We start from the raw sequence: 13700 nt of genomic DNA on the forward strand, positions 1-13700 counted from the left end.
CAAATACCCCCTTCAGCTCAGAGGATATTTCTTTTTTTGCAGCCTCCCATTTTGCTGTTATGGGAGATACCTCTTAACAGGTCAATGATGGCATAACGAGGGAATATGAAAAAGATTGAAAGGCTCAAGTTTGACTCGTAGTAGTGGGCCATGGGCTACGTCGGGCCTGAACTACCTAGGTAGCCGTTAGTTGGTGATGAATGAATGAATGAATGCCCAAACATTTTATATCTGGAGTGATTATGGAAGAATAACCAGGGGATCGAATTGCCCAACCCGTAGTATTCCAAATCAGAATTAATTCTAATGATACTACTCTCCAGAAGCCCCAGTGAGAAGAGGGTAAAACATGCGAGTCTAAGTGACACGAGTAGGCAGCGCCTAGCTTCGAATCCTAGGTGGTTCTCGATCTGCATGCGCCTTCGCGCAGCATCACACAGCATAGAAGACCCTGTATCAACCTATAGAGGCGCATGGGAGTAAACGCCTATCTACTACTCTACACGAGATATTATAGAGCGGGGTTAATGTTTTAATTACCTGGTAGGAATAACAAAACAACAAAACAAGACAGATATAATTACAGTTATAGTTACAGTTACATATAACTAGTTAACCCAAGTTATAAAGATTTGTTTCAAGAACAGCGGAAGTCTCAATTCTAGCCATAGGGGCGACATGTCTAGCACAAAATCTCGACTAGAAATGTTCCAACCCCCTCATAAACAAAACGCCTTGAATATGCAGTTCAGCACCATACTCCTATGCTCGCGCAACACAGATGCCGCCTTCGAGATTCGACCCCGTACCGGTTTCTCGTCTACAAACTCTTGTCCTTAGCTATAAAGCCGTACCAGGTAGTTAAAGGCTCTCTCTCTCTCCCTATCTCTCTTTCTTCCCGGATCAACAGCTCGCTCAATGACTCTCCTCCTCCTCCTTCCTCCTAAGTCCACCGCCTGGGATAGGATCTAGATCTAAACCTAGACCACGAGATTTTCACCCCGTCGGTCCTTAGGTACTTAATAGGTTAGGTATCTTCGATAAAGAAAACCATATGGTTGGTCCTTGGCAAAAGGAAAAAAAAATCAAAAAAAAAAAATCAAAACTCAGGGCCCTTTCAACCAAACACCTTCTTCATAGCCTGATGCGCCAACTCGACGCCCAGGAACGTCGCCGCGTTAGCCGGCACGGCCCTCGCCAGGGCGGGGCCGAAACCGGGGAAGAAGGCCTTGACGCCGCCCTTCCCGTACAGCTCGCGGACCACGCCGCCGATGCTCACGTGGCCCTCGGCAGTCTGCAGCCGGCTCTTGACGGTGTCGACGGGGAACACGGGGATCCACATGGCGATGCCCGCGGCGCCGCCGGCCGCCGTGACGGCCGTCAGGCTCAGGTCGCCGCTGGGCTGGCCGGTGGCGGGGTCGCGCGGGGTCAGGCGGCGCTTAATGTACTCGTAGGTGGCGAAGTAGGCGGCGGAGCCGGGGCCGTCGCGGGCGAGGGTCGCGGCGCTGCCGCGGAACACGGACCGGACGCCGCCTTCGCGGTACAGCTGGCGCACGACGTCCATCGCGCCCTTGTACCGGGGCTCCTCGCCGGGCTTGAGGCGCTGCCCTTGCACCTGCAGGATCACCTTCACGCGCTCGAAGGGCGCGGTGATGGCCGTCATCGGGATCGCGCTGAAGAAACCCGCCGCGCTGATCTGGCCGATGGATAGGGCGCCCGTGGGGGAGGGCGGGGAGAAGGAGGTTACGATTTGCTTGCCGAGGTCGTAGCCCCAGAAAGATACGGCGACTAGGATTTTATTTTGTCAGTTTTTTTCCTTTTTCTTCTTGTTTTTCTTCTTCTTCTTCTCTATGCATACCACAATTTGCGAAAGAATGAATCAAGGGAGAAGGAGGGGAAGAAGAGAAACAGAAAGAGGGAAAGAGGAAAAGAAAAACATACACATAGGGGTAACGCCGACCAACGGCGCGCTAACACCCGCATACAACCCCCTCCTCAGCCCGTCGCGAGCAACGCTCTTCCTCACGACGTCGATGGCGGAGGAGTACGCGCCCTTATCGGCGGTCTGCAGGCGGACCTTGACGAGGTCGAAAGGGTGGCCGACGACGACGGCGCAGACGCCGCCGAAGCCGCCGGCTACCAAGGACCGGAGTTGAGACGAGACGCTAGACGCGGCGGCTGCGGCGTCGGCCTTGAGCTCCGTTTTCAGCTCCTCCTTGCTCTCGGGGATGTGCGGCAGGTGGTCGGCGACTTTGGCCGGGAGCGACGAGTGCAGCTTCTCGTTGATGCCGGCGGCGTGCTTGTCGTTCGACGACATGGCGGCGGCGGTGGCACTGCTGCTGCTGCTGCTCGTGCTTGTGCTCGTGCTACTGCTACTGCTTTCTTACTCGGTTCGATTCGCTTTATCTTTTGCTTTGCTTGGGGGTTATCCTTCGCACCTATCGAATAAGTCGGGAGGGTCGATTGTCCTGTTGCGCGAATTCACGCCCTCGATAGAACCACAAGTGGTTGGCTTGTCGAAATAACAACAATAGTTCGATATTGTTGCGCCCACGTTACACTTTCAACACAACCGGAGTCCGAGACAGATACGTAGAACAAAGAAAAGCAAGCAGGAACTCGAAGGGAAAACAGCTTTATCGAAAAGAAGCAGAGTCGGTAAAGTAAGAAACCAAAGCCGAGCAAAACGTCAGAGATAGTTAGTCTTCTTGCCTCGGCAGAAACCCAAAAAGAAGGGTTCGTAAAGTACCAGGTACAGGCTAGGTACTATAGTACTTCGTGTTTGCGCATACCTATACAGAAGTACCCGCTTTTTGCTAACCTTTAAGCCCGGGCCTGGAACGCCTTACCTCAAGGCTCAAGTTCAATACAATATATTACAATACACACATCGTAGGTATCGCAATGCAAAAAGCACATATAATAATATCTCGTTGCTTTTTTTTTTTTTTTCTCGATATTCAGTTGAAGCTATATATTAAGTTAGGTATCTAGGTAGGTACAATTCAAAACCGATAATATCAGTAACAACAGCCTTGCCACCTGAATGACCCCACGATGACCATCTAAAGAATAAACCGTTAAGCCGAACGAGTCAGGTATATACTATGTATCTATCGTGCCTCGGTCAAATCGGTTTAATGGATCTAAGTAGGTGTTGTCCAGACTCCACTGTCCTTTACGTAAATCTCAGGTACCGAACGTAGCTGGGTAGGTAGGTCAATAAAAGAAAAAAAAAAAAAAAAAAGAAATACCCCGCCGAAAAGTCCGCAGGCGCCAATTCCCCACGTATTCTCAGTACAACCATACACGAACAAGGCAAACACCAAGTCGCTCAATCACATCCGCGAAGTTACCGGTTATAACATTACGTCTTTACTTACATATATCCAGTGTTACCAACCCTACAGCAAGGCCACCATTTATTCCATTAGTTCGGCCCGCCCAAAATTAGGTGCCGGCAGAAGCCGTGCAGGTTGGTTCCTGACCCGGCTATAGGTACCTACCTACGACGATACGTCATAATCATATGCCAAACTGCCTGCTGTACATAATAGGAACGGTGGAACTTATTGAATAAAATGCACGTGTAAATGGTTCACTCGCACATGAATGAGGCTAGGTAGTTACATAGGTACCTAACCTACCTTAGGTAGGCAGGTATTCGCTCTCCAACAATACAGAACATCTAGATCTTTAGAACACCTAATAAAAGAATGGGGTATGCTTGCTCGTCATTTCCCTCTATTCCATTTTTAATTTTATCTTCGAGTTCATCATCGTCTTACAACTCTCTCCAACCACCCTCGCTCTGTCCAATGAAAGAATATCACCACCCATCATCGAACGCCCCTAATGCACATTTACTCCGGGGAAAAGGAACAAACTCGCCCGCAATATACCGCATCTACCCCAGTTCATGGGTAGCTCAAGCGAGATAGAACGCCCCTGGCACCAACCATTGCACCAACCATTCAGCTATTACAGCCCCTCAATACCCACTTAGGCCCTTAGATGTTAGAGCATTGACCCGACCCATCCCACACCAACATGTTGTGTCCCCCTCTCTCTCCATCTGTATCGTGAGGTTGATTCCGTGCTTGCCAAGGTAGCTCTGGACTCTATCTCGAACCTCCTCCAAGTCTGCACCTCGGATTGCGGCCACGTGGATCACACCGAGGATCCTACTTCCAGACTCACTACTTGCACCGTCGTCCACCCAGAACTTCGGCACTGAGTATGAGGCAACGCCTCGCTGGTTCGTGATCTCAGACAGCGTATTACGAAGATTGTACTCGGTATCCGCTGGGATCGTTAGAAGTAAGCGCTGAGCTGATGACTTCACTAGGGGTATAGCCGTAATAAGAATCAGGTACGCAATTAAGAAGGATGCCAGAGGATCCCAGCCTGACCATGGGACAAGGTAGGTTAATATTGTCGATACAATAACAGAGGCACTTCCGAGAGTGTCTGCTAGAATATGCAAGTAGATACCGTGCATGTTCTCGTTCTCGTGGCCATGGGAATGAGCATGTCCGTGTCCGTGGCCGTGGCCGTGGTCGTGCTCGTCATGCAAGCTACAGTCGTGGCCATGATCCTTGTGGCCGTGACTATGGGTATGGCTGTGAGAGTGACCGTGCGAATGTCCGTGGTCGTGCGAATGGTCATGACTATGACCATGATGGTGCCCATGAGAGCCGAAGGCAAAGATACCCAACAAATTTACGACCAGTCCTAACGTACTAACGATGAAAAGCTCTCGAAGTCTCTTGGTTTCTCGGCCTTCTAATAGCCTCTCAAATCCCTCGAACATGATTTCAAGACTAATGAGTCTAGGGATGTTGTTAGATAAAGAATACAAATGGGTGGTAACAAAGCTTACATCAAGAAGACACCATTCGCAAACCCGCTGAGGGTCTCAATCTTTCCGAAACCATAAGGGAATCTCTCGCTAGGTGGCCATTTACTCATGACTGATGCAAACAGTCCTACTGCCAGAGCTACGCAGTCGAAGAACATATGTATACTGTCACTGAGAAGCCCTAGAGAGTCGGTCAAATATCCATAGACGGCTTGAACACCCATAAAAGTAAAATTAACGCTATAAAAAGAAAGGTCAGCATTGAATCAGAAACGTAAAATGAATCTGGGCCGGTCTTACGCCATGAAATAGAAAATGCGCCGTGAGTCCTTTTCTGTCATGATGGCATGTATCAGGGGCCATCTCGAGGTAAAGGGGAGCAACAAGGCCGTAAACTTTGAGCAACTTCCTCCATGGCCACCGTCGTAGGGATGCTCACGTATAACTGTGGCAGTAGGTGCTCTATAACTTGGGGTTTTTGGCGCGTCTATTATGTCATTCTTCTCTGAGCTAGCCAATTCCTCGCCAGTTTGTCTTAGAGGTGATGGTCGGTTTTCTCGTCTTTGTAACGGTACGAACGAATTTGCTCGGTATTGTGTTAGATTCTGCCGAGCCTGTACTTGAGTGTCAGGATCGAGATGGTCATGACTATGGTCGTGGTCGTGGTCGTGATCGTGATCGTGGTCGTGATCGTGATTGTGATTGTGATTGTGGTCGTGGTCGTGGTCGTGGCTATGGCTATGGTTGAAGTCGGGTCTGAGACCTTGGCCTTGAGGGTAGCCCTGCAAAGAACGAGCCGATCTCGAGTGGCCAAAGGACGATGGAGAACGAGAGTGAGAGTGGGTGCGGGAGTGGGAGTGAGAGTGGCCGTGATTGTGTGGAAGTGGAGGCTGTGGTAGAGCGTAAGAGGATGCCATTATGTCGTTCAATGGCCAAATTGGCTTTAGATATATTGTTTGCTTGGTCTAGTAGTGATGATGTCTAGAGTCTTAAAAGACTCTCTTCGATTTTCCAACTTTATAGCATATGTATAGGATTATTAGTGCATAAATAAGAACAAACTTATTATTAACCGACGGTCCTAAATTAAGCACACCGGAAAAGCGTAGGTACTTTCGGCGGTGATGATCGATGATGGTCGGTGCTGAATCGGTATACCTGGCTGTTGGTTATATGGGACAATTATTTGACTGCGTTGGTACGGCGTCGATAGCGATTGAGGGATCGAGCAAGAGGTAATTAATTTAAATATCTATTACAAGTTTTCGAGAGTGAGCGTGGGAGTGCTACGCAATCTTAACTAGCTGACAAAGATTAAAAGAGAAAAAAGCAATCCAAAGAGAACAAGCAAATTGTGGCATCTTATTCTGTTGAAAAAAGAGTGGAGGAGAAAAGAGAACGACGATGTCGAGAAGGAAGAAAGATCCATTCTAGCCCCCTGTCCCTGAATGCGGTTTCCTAAATCATTCTCCTTCCGATCTATGCAGCTTGCAGCAGGTACTCCGCATTATTACTAGTACCATGTACTAATCAGATGTACCTGGGGATGTTTTTCTTTTTGCCGAGTGGTCATTGAGTGTTACGGTACAAATACCTACGTTACAGTAAGATTACTAGGCTTTTAGGGCTTGTTAGGAGGTACATGTAGGCATCCCATGTTTAAAGTTTATGTGCCTGAGGTCCTTTATCTGATGTAGGTACTTAAGGTATTGTACCGAAAGTTTAGTCGGGCTGGGAAAACCTTGAAACATTGAAGAGGTACCTAAGGAGGTACCTAAGATAAGCCATCACAGGTACCCGATCTACTCTGTACCCGGTACATAATAGCGTCAAATGCCTCCTATTCCCGTCATCCAATAAAACATCGATCTTAGGTCTTGTAAGGCTCAAAACGTACCTAATACTTGGCAACCGAACTTTATCGTCGACAACACCACATCGAACAAACAATATCTCCGTCGGCAATCTTGGTAATTAAGATCATGATTACCTTAGGTACCTAACCATCAATTTGGCATTGACATGTACTCTGCCAATGCAGTTCATCCAGATTCCACACGAGAAGAGGACAGGTTGCAGATGAGATTTAAACGAGAAACTCATCGCTGTATAATAGCTTCAAGCTTACCTACAACCATACCAACTTTGTAGTAAGCTATATTCATACCTACAAACGAATCGGTATTATCTTCTCAAAATATATCTCCCCGTCTTACTAATTTTACCATGGCATACCTCGGCTTTGTGCTGGCGTTTACAGCCTTCGGATCGTTACTTGGCCTTGTTGTAGTTTTAACAATGCTACCTTCACGCTACGTCAAGCACTCACCTGTGCCTAAGGAGTCTGTTTCTGTCCAAGTCTTGGTTCTCGGAGATATTGGTCGGAGCCCGCGTATGCAGTACCATGCTTTAAGCGTTGCTCGACATGGCGGAAGGGTTGATCTCATTGGTTATAATGGTATCTTTATTTCTCTTCCTTGGCTGACGAGTAATTCGTACTAAGTCTCTGTATAGAGTCAACCCCTCATCCCGATATTCTCACCAACCCTAGGATCAAGATCTGTCCGTTGGCACTTCCGCCAGCTGTGCTTAGGTCCAGTTCTATCCCATTCATCATCTCGGGACCTCTAAAGGTGATATGGCAGATTTGGACTCTCATCCGAGTCCTCGGTTACCAGACGGAACCAGCAAGATGGATTATGGTTCAGGTATACATACTATTCTTCTTACTGCCTTTGTTATTATGATTATTAGCTAATATCTAATCCAGAACCCTCCATCTATTCCAACTCTAGCCATTACTCTTCTGATTTCTGTATTGCGTAATACACATCTCATCATTGACTGGCACAATTATGGCTGGACAATCCTCGCTGGTACTAAAGGGAGAGATCACCCGTTCGTGGAAATATCAAAAGCTTACGAGTGCGCGTTAGCTCAAGCAGCACCTACCGCTAACATCACAGTTACTCATGCTATGAGGCGACAATTAGAGAAACCGCCTTATAGCGTCAAGGCGCCAATTATTGTGCTTCACGACCGACCAGCCTCCCTATTTCAACCTTTGAAATCTTTGTCGGACCGTAAGGACTTCCTTGAAAGGTTACCAGAGACTAGGGAATTTGCTTCGAACATCGTCTCAGGCCAGACGAAGCTCATAGTCAGCAGCACGTCTTGGACGCCAGACGAAGATTTCTCCCTACTACTTGATGCTTTAGTTACATATGCTGAGAATGGATCCACAACCCCTATTATGGCAATTATCACAGGCCGTGGGCCTCAAAAGGCTGCTTACGAGGAGAAGATCCAGAACTTACAGAAAGCGGGCAAACTGCCCAACATTCGCATATTAACTGCTTGGTTAACGATGGAGGATTATGCTAAGCTCCTGAGCTGTGCTGACCTTGGGATATGCCTTCACATGTCGAGCTCTGGAGTCGATCTGCCCATGAAAGTTGTGGATATGTTTGGATCTGGATTGCCAGTTGCCGCGTACTCTGGATACGAGAGCTTTGGTGAATTAGTTAAAGAGGGTGTGAATGGATGCGGCTTCGAGACAGCAGACGAGCTAGCGGCAATATTAACACGGCTATTAGGAGAAAAAGGGGCAGGCGAGCTCCAGGCGCTACGTAAAGGGGCCAAGAAAGAGAGCGATCTACGGTGGGATGAGGAATGGGATCGAGTTCTAGGTCGTGTATTAGTGGTTATGGACTAAGGAACGACAATGCCTTAAAAGAGCGACTACTTATTACGACGATGGAAATTGATGATGGAAATTGATGATGGATGGGATTTAATTACTTATCAAATAGGTAACACCTATACGCCTTCTGGAATGCTCCGAAAATCAGCTATGCTAGTGTATAAACATACGCTATTCAACAGAAGACGGTACTTCTGGAATAATGTCCTGGTTTCACCTTTTCATTCGAAAGGTACCTCTCATCGACATAAAATTCGCTGTTTGGGACGTGGTGGTGAGTTTCGCTCATCTCGGTCCTTCGTTTAACCTAATCCTCACCCAAGCTCTCCCTAACGCACTTCCTCACCCGCTTCCTGAACTCCTTGGGGCCACCTTCTCGCTCGGCTCGCAACAGTTTAGCAGCGTCTAGATTAGCAGGGCTCTCGTCATTGGGTTCATTAAACAGGCTCAGCACGCTCAGCAGTATCGTCTCGGGGGTCTGGACGGGACTCCAGCGCTCGGAAGCACTCTCATAGCCGTACTTGTCTTCCTCCGGCGGGTGCAAGATCGATATGCAGAGTTCGCCGTTAGGGTAGATGTTGGGGTGGAACGGGACCGGGTTCTGAAAGACGATTTTGGGAGGTAGGTGAGGATACTCGGGCGGGAAGGTCATAATGGCGCGGAAATAGGCACCTGTGTTTTTTTAATATTAGCTATAACCGGGCCGGACCTAGGCGGTCTTTATGACTCGACGATGCCTATGACAAGAACGGCTCAAGAACAATGGGCTGGAGCAGAGAAAGGGCTGAATGAAGACTTACCACCATAGTACTTGCAATCGTCATTGATCATTAGAATAACCTCCCATTCGAAGACGTTGCTTTCCTTAGCCAGCCCTACTGAAATACCTGATAGGTCGGATGACGTATGCATCTCCTTGAGTTGGCGCTGTAAGAGCCGGGCAGCTCCGGAGGTCTGCGCCGACGACCCGGCCGCAGTGCTGGGCGTGGGCGTTGACATGACGATATTTGCGTGTTATGTATTACGCGACAAATGCCTAGGATATTTGTATTTTGGGATTTGTATTTTGGTAACTTGTGGACTTGCTGATGTCTGATGGATAAATCTAAGAGCTGGTATTTAAGATGTAGTTGGACGGGGGGCAACAACGGGATTGTCTAAACTAAACTAAGAGTTTAAAAAGCAACTAACTAACTAGAGCTAGAGGACGTAGTGTAAGGTAGATATACTAAACGTGTAATTCTTTGTTGGGCGGAGTGGCGTTAGATAATTGTTTAACGATAGAAAAGTGAAACAAGAATGTGAAAGCTTGAATCTACGTAGTTCTTTCTGGTCCAAATCCCCCGAGGGCGAGGGCGAATGTCCTGGAATTGGAATTGATGGTGGGGTAGCTTATTTATGTACCGGTACCAAGTTACATCTATGTAAGAATTACATGCAGGGATAAGGAAAATGAATTATATAGGTAAGAATATAGGAATATAAGAATATATATGGCATTGAATTATAACAGGTAGGACAATTACTATATGCTAGACTACCTAACTTACCCAAATTCATTTATAATAAATCTCTACGTCACACATGGTATAAAAATTGTATTTATAACAAAAATACAAGTTCATTTTCGCAATTGTGAACGGTATTAGTGAATAAAAAAAAAAAGAACAAGTGCTTTCATGCGTTACCCTATCAGAGCCTGTTAAAGGTGTTCAAGTTTGAACCCGGCCAAATTGACTCCCATAAGCCCGGGAACATGCATGCAGGCTTGTGCAACGGAACAGGTACCTAGGTAGCAGTCACTTAGGGGCACCTCCTTGTCACATATTACATAAAGTCATACCTATACGCCCATTGGGCTTTACCTTATGATAGGCAACTCCCTACCCATTTCTATGTATCTACATAGGTACCTAGAGGTAGCAATATAAGTCGACAGTTCTACCATCACTTTAAAAGAAAGAGAGAAAAGAAAAATAAAAAAAAATTGGATTACGTAGTAAGAGCTTCAAAACCACCTTATAAATAATGTTTTTATTTTCCAGCATAAATAGGGTATTCCAAACTTAACCTCTACCTCATATGATCGTACCAACCAAACCATGATACTCATCATACTGTAAGTCAAACCAAACGCCGAATCCAATGCATCCTTGACGCCCCCTTGTCCGCTTATATTTTCATATGAATACCCAAGGTATCATCCCATAAAATACCCCTAGTTAATATTAGCCCTCGAACTACTTCTTTTTCGACGTCCCAAACCCAGTAATCCCCATCGCGGCCATCATATCGTCTTCGTCGTGCTCTCCTTCGACCCGCACGTCGTCGCCGTACTCAGTCTTGATCTTCTCCTGCGTCTCCTTCTCCGCCTTCTTCTTCGCCAGCTCCTCCTGCCTCTTCGCCCTTCTCGCCTCCCTCTCCTTAGCCTCTTCTTCCTCGCGCAGTTGCAGCCGCTCCTTCAGCGTCGTTGTGCTGGCCTTCTTCTGCTCCTGCAGCCGCTCCCACACCTCCGTGATCCGCTGGTGCACCTCCGCCGCGCTCGCCTTCTTCACCTCGCCCGTCTCCCCGATGTTCCGCAGGTGCTGCATGCTGTTGACGTGCTCGACCCACTGCATGTTGTCCTTGAACGTGAGGTCGCACGCGCTGCAGTAGAACCCGGCGCCGCGCCCCCTCTTCCCCTGGCCCGCGCCCGCCGGCACCAGCATCGTCTTGCCCACGTTGGCCTCGAGGTCGATCACGTCGCGCCGCGCCCGCGTCAGCGTCTCGTCGCCCGTCAAGGGCTTGTAGTATTTTTTCCCCGCCAGCTTCGCCTCGTACCGTGCCTTCGCCTCCTCCCTCTCCGTCGCCTCGCGCTCTTTCGCTTTCTGCGCGTACTCGTCTAGGTTGTAGCTCCGCCGGAACGACGTGTCGTCGGCCGGCGTGCCGTACGCCGAGCCCTTCTTGTCAGCCATTTCAACGGTACTTTGGAGGCGCTTGTTTGGCTTGTTTTTAAAGGGAGGGTAATGTGAAGAAATAAGTATGTTTAAATATTGACGAGAAGGCAATGCTTGGATGCTGAATGGTGTAGTTGACGTTGTAGGTGCAAGACTTGAAATTGGGACTGACGCGATAATGTAATCTAGCATTTGAATAGTTGAACAACCTAGTTGATAAGTCGATAAGACAGGGATAAGGCAAGTAGAGCTTTCAAATTAGTGGGTATCTATCCGGGTATCCACCCATGGTGTCTCATTCACATGGAAGGTGCAAAGGACTTCCATGAGGCCCCTGGAGAATAAATACGCTTAAAAGATTACCCCTCCATTTATGCCAGTAAGCATCTTAAGTAAAACTTCCTCCCCCACTAACTTGATCGCAGATTTCATATTAGTATGAGATGTTGTGTATCAAGTCTTCTTCCTAAGAACAAACTACCTAGGTACTTCGTATAAAGACCTAAAGCTATCTCAATCTGACACCATAATGCTCTACCTCGTAGGCCTAGGTCTCTCCGACGAGACGGACATTACAGTCAAGGGTCTCGAAGTCGTCAAAAAGGCATCGCGTGTCTACCTCGAGGCGTATACTAGCATCCTCCTAGTAGATCAGTCTGTCTTGGTATGCTAACCTTACTCCGTTCCGTTACGATATCGTCTTTTCTTTATTCAGCTAACGCTAATGGTGCAGTAGGAGAATTACTATGGCCGGTCCATTGTAGTTGCGGACCGTGAGATGGTCGAATCAAACAGTGAAGAGATCCTTCGCGATGCGGATAAAGAAGACGTCGCATTTTTAGTAGTTGGCGATCCTTTCGGGTACGGAAGACTAGATAGAATGGAAGAGGATAAATTAGACTAATACATCAAATCCAGCGCAACTACGCATACTGACCTTGTCCTTCGAGCACGCGAGCTCTCGATTCCCGTTCAGACGGTACCAAACGCTTCCATTATGTCAGGAATAGGGGCTACGGGACTTCAGCTATACAACTTTGGCCAGACGGTGTCTATGGTATTCTTCCTAGATAATTGGCGTCCCGCATCATTCTACGACCGTATCAAGGAAAATCGGTCCATCGGCCTTCACACCCTTGTGTTATTGGACATCAAAGTAAAAGAGCAGAGCCTGGAGAACATGGCGCGAGGAAGGAAAATATACGAGCCTCCTAGGTATATGACAGTCGGGCAGTGCGCGCAACAGATGCTTGAAATAGAAGAGGAGAAGAAGGAGGGCGTTTACGGACCAGACAGTCTTGCGATCGGTGCTGCGAGGGTCGGCGGCAGAGACGAGAAGTTCGTCGCCGGGACGCTGAAGCAGCTCTGCGATGCAGATGAAGCTCTCGGGCCGCCATTACATAGCTTGGTATTACTGGGGAAAAGAGCACACGAGCTAGAGAGAGATTATTCCCGCGAATTTGCGATAGACAAGGAAATGTGGGATACGATCTGGGCTAAGGATTATGGAAAGCAATGAAGAAAGTCATTCTGAAAATGCAAATACCTCCGGTATAAGTGGCCGAGGTAGGTATCTAACCTTAGGTTAAGAGGTATCTATATAATAGGTCAGTTTCATAAGGCCAAATTAACTCTTCAGCAGTATCTCTCAAACGACTTACGTATACTCATTTATTAATAAATGCAACCTCATACCTAGGTAGGTAGCAATATCTCGCGATATTTCTTGCTCCTACTGCTTCCATTGCTCCCAAGGATAAGCTTATGACGTCAACATCAGAGTCGCTAACCATTCAGTCACTATCGTAGATGTCTTCGTTATGGTATTCCCGATTAGTTAGTGACTTTACATTGGCAAGTGATGATATCTGACCATCTTAATTTTGGTTCCAGACTCCAAATGAAAGAAGAAAAAAAAAAAAAAAAAAAGCAAAGCCAAGGTGGTTGGTGAATGGAGGCACATCTTGCTTACTTGTTATCCTCGCCGGTCGATTAAGATAATGCACAGGTAAGGTGATAACGCAGGGAGGTGTTCGCAGCGCTAAGACAGGTCGGTATTGCTGAACCCAGTACTTAGTCCGTATGCATAATTAAAGGTTATTAATAAGGACCAATCCGTGAGCTTGCACGGGGTATTTCCATGTACGCGTTGAATCTATGCGTGTTGGAACTTTAAATAGAATCTAATTTCCAATCTCCC

General features: G+C 47.5%; 6 protein-coding genes across 6 annotated transcripts; 2 read left to right on the forward strand and 4 right to left on the reverse strand.

Moving 5' to 3' along the window:
- Window positions 1–453: 453 nt before the first annotated feature.
- Window positions 454–2952, reverse strand: F4812DRAFT_418008 (mitochondrial carrier domain-containing protein). Its single transcript, XM_047933219.1, has 2 exons — window positions 1942–2952; window positions 454–1788 (listed from the first exon to the last, which is right to left on the reverse strand). Exons 1-2 carry the CDS (start codon window positions 2315–2317, stop codon window positions 1118–1120), a joined length of 1047 nt encoding a protein of 348 aa, XP_047792850.1. The 5' UTR covers window positions 2318–2952; the 3' UTR covers window positions 454–1117.
- Window positions 2953–3966: 1014 nt separating this feature from the next.
- F4812DRAFT_269093 (cation efflux protein) lies at window positions 3967–6456 on the reverse strand. The gene is made up of 3 exons (XM_047930883.1): window positions 5162–6456; window positions 4883–5101; window positions 3967–4832 (listed from the first exon to the last, which is right to left on the reverse strand). Exons 1-3 carry the CDS (start codon window positions 5776–5778, stop codon window positions 3992–3994), a joined length of 1677 nt encoding a protein of 558 aa, XP_047792851.1. The 5' UTR covers window positions 5779–6456; the 3' UTR covers window positions 3967–3991.
- A 507-nt stretch (window positions 6457–6963) lies between these two features.
- Window positions 6964–8724, forward strand: F4812DRAFT_269133 (glycosyltransferase family 33 protein). Its single transcript, XM_047930884.1, has 3 exons — window positions 6964–7319; window positions 7376–7569; window positions 7632–8724. The coding sequence occupies exons 1-3, from the start codon at window positions 7088–7090 to the stop codon at window positions 8574–8576; spliced, it is 1371 nt and encodes a 456-aa protein (XP_047792852.1). The 5' UTR covers window positions 6964–7087; the 3' UTR covers window positions 8577–8724.
- A 147-nt stretch (window positions 8725–8871) lies between these two features.
- On the reverse strand, window positions 8872–9563 carry F4812DRAFT_456548 (ubiquitin-conjugating enzyme E2; the record flags this gene model as incomplete). Its single annotated transcript, XM_047937006.1, has 2 exons — window positions 8872–9236; window positions 9365–9563. 2 exons carry the CDS (start codon window positions 9561–9563, stop codon window positions 8872–8874), a joined length of 564 nt encoding a protein of 187 aa, XP_047792853.1.
- Window positions 9564–10433: 870 nt separating this feature from the next.
- On the reverse strand, window positions 10434–12440 carry F4812DRAFT_418013 (uncharacterized protein). The gene is made up of 2 exons (XM_047933220.1): window positions 12234–12440; window positions 10434–12164 (listed from the first exon to the last, which is right to left on the reverse strand). The coding sequence occupies exon 2, from the start codon at window positions 11690–11692 to the stop codon at window positions 10805–10807; it is 888 nt and encodes a 295-aa protein (XP_047792854.1). The 5' UTR covers window positions 11693–12164; window positions 12234–12440; the 3' UTR covers window positions 10434–10804.
- F4812DRAFT_269336 (Diphthine synthase) lies at window positions 11828–13373 on the forward strand. Its single transcript, XM_047930887.1, has 5 exons — window positions 11828–12164; window positions 12237–12361; window positions 12419–13092; window positions 13143–13199; window positions 13310–13373. Exons 1-3 carry the CDS (start codon window positions 12030–12032, stop codon window positions 13017–13019), a joined length of 861 nt encoding a protein of 286 aa, XP_047792855.1. The 5' UTR covers window positions 11828–12029; the 3' UTR covers window positions 13020–13092; window positions 13143–13199; window positions 13310–13373.
- Window positions 13374–13700: the final 327 nt, after the last annotated feature.

This window comes from Daldinia caldariorum (assembly GCF_022478825.1).
Source record: "Daldinia caldariorum strain CBS 122874 unplaced genomic scaffold F4812scaffold_3, whole genome shotgun sequence".
Classification (NCBI taxonomy): Eukaryota; Fungi; Ascomycota; class Sordariomycetes; order Xylariales; family Hypoxylaceae; genus Daldinia; species Daldinia caldariorum.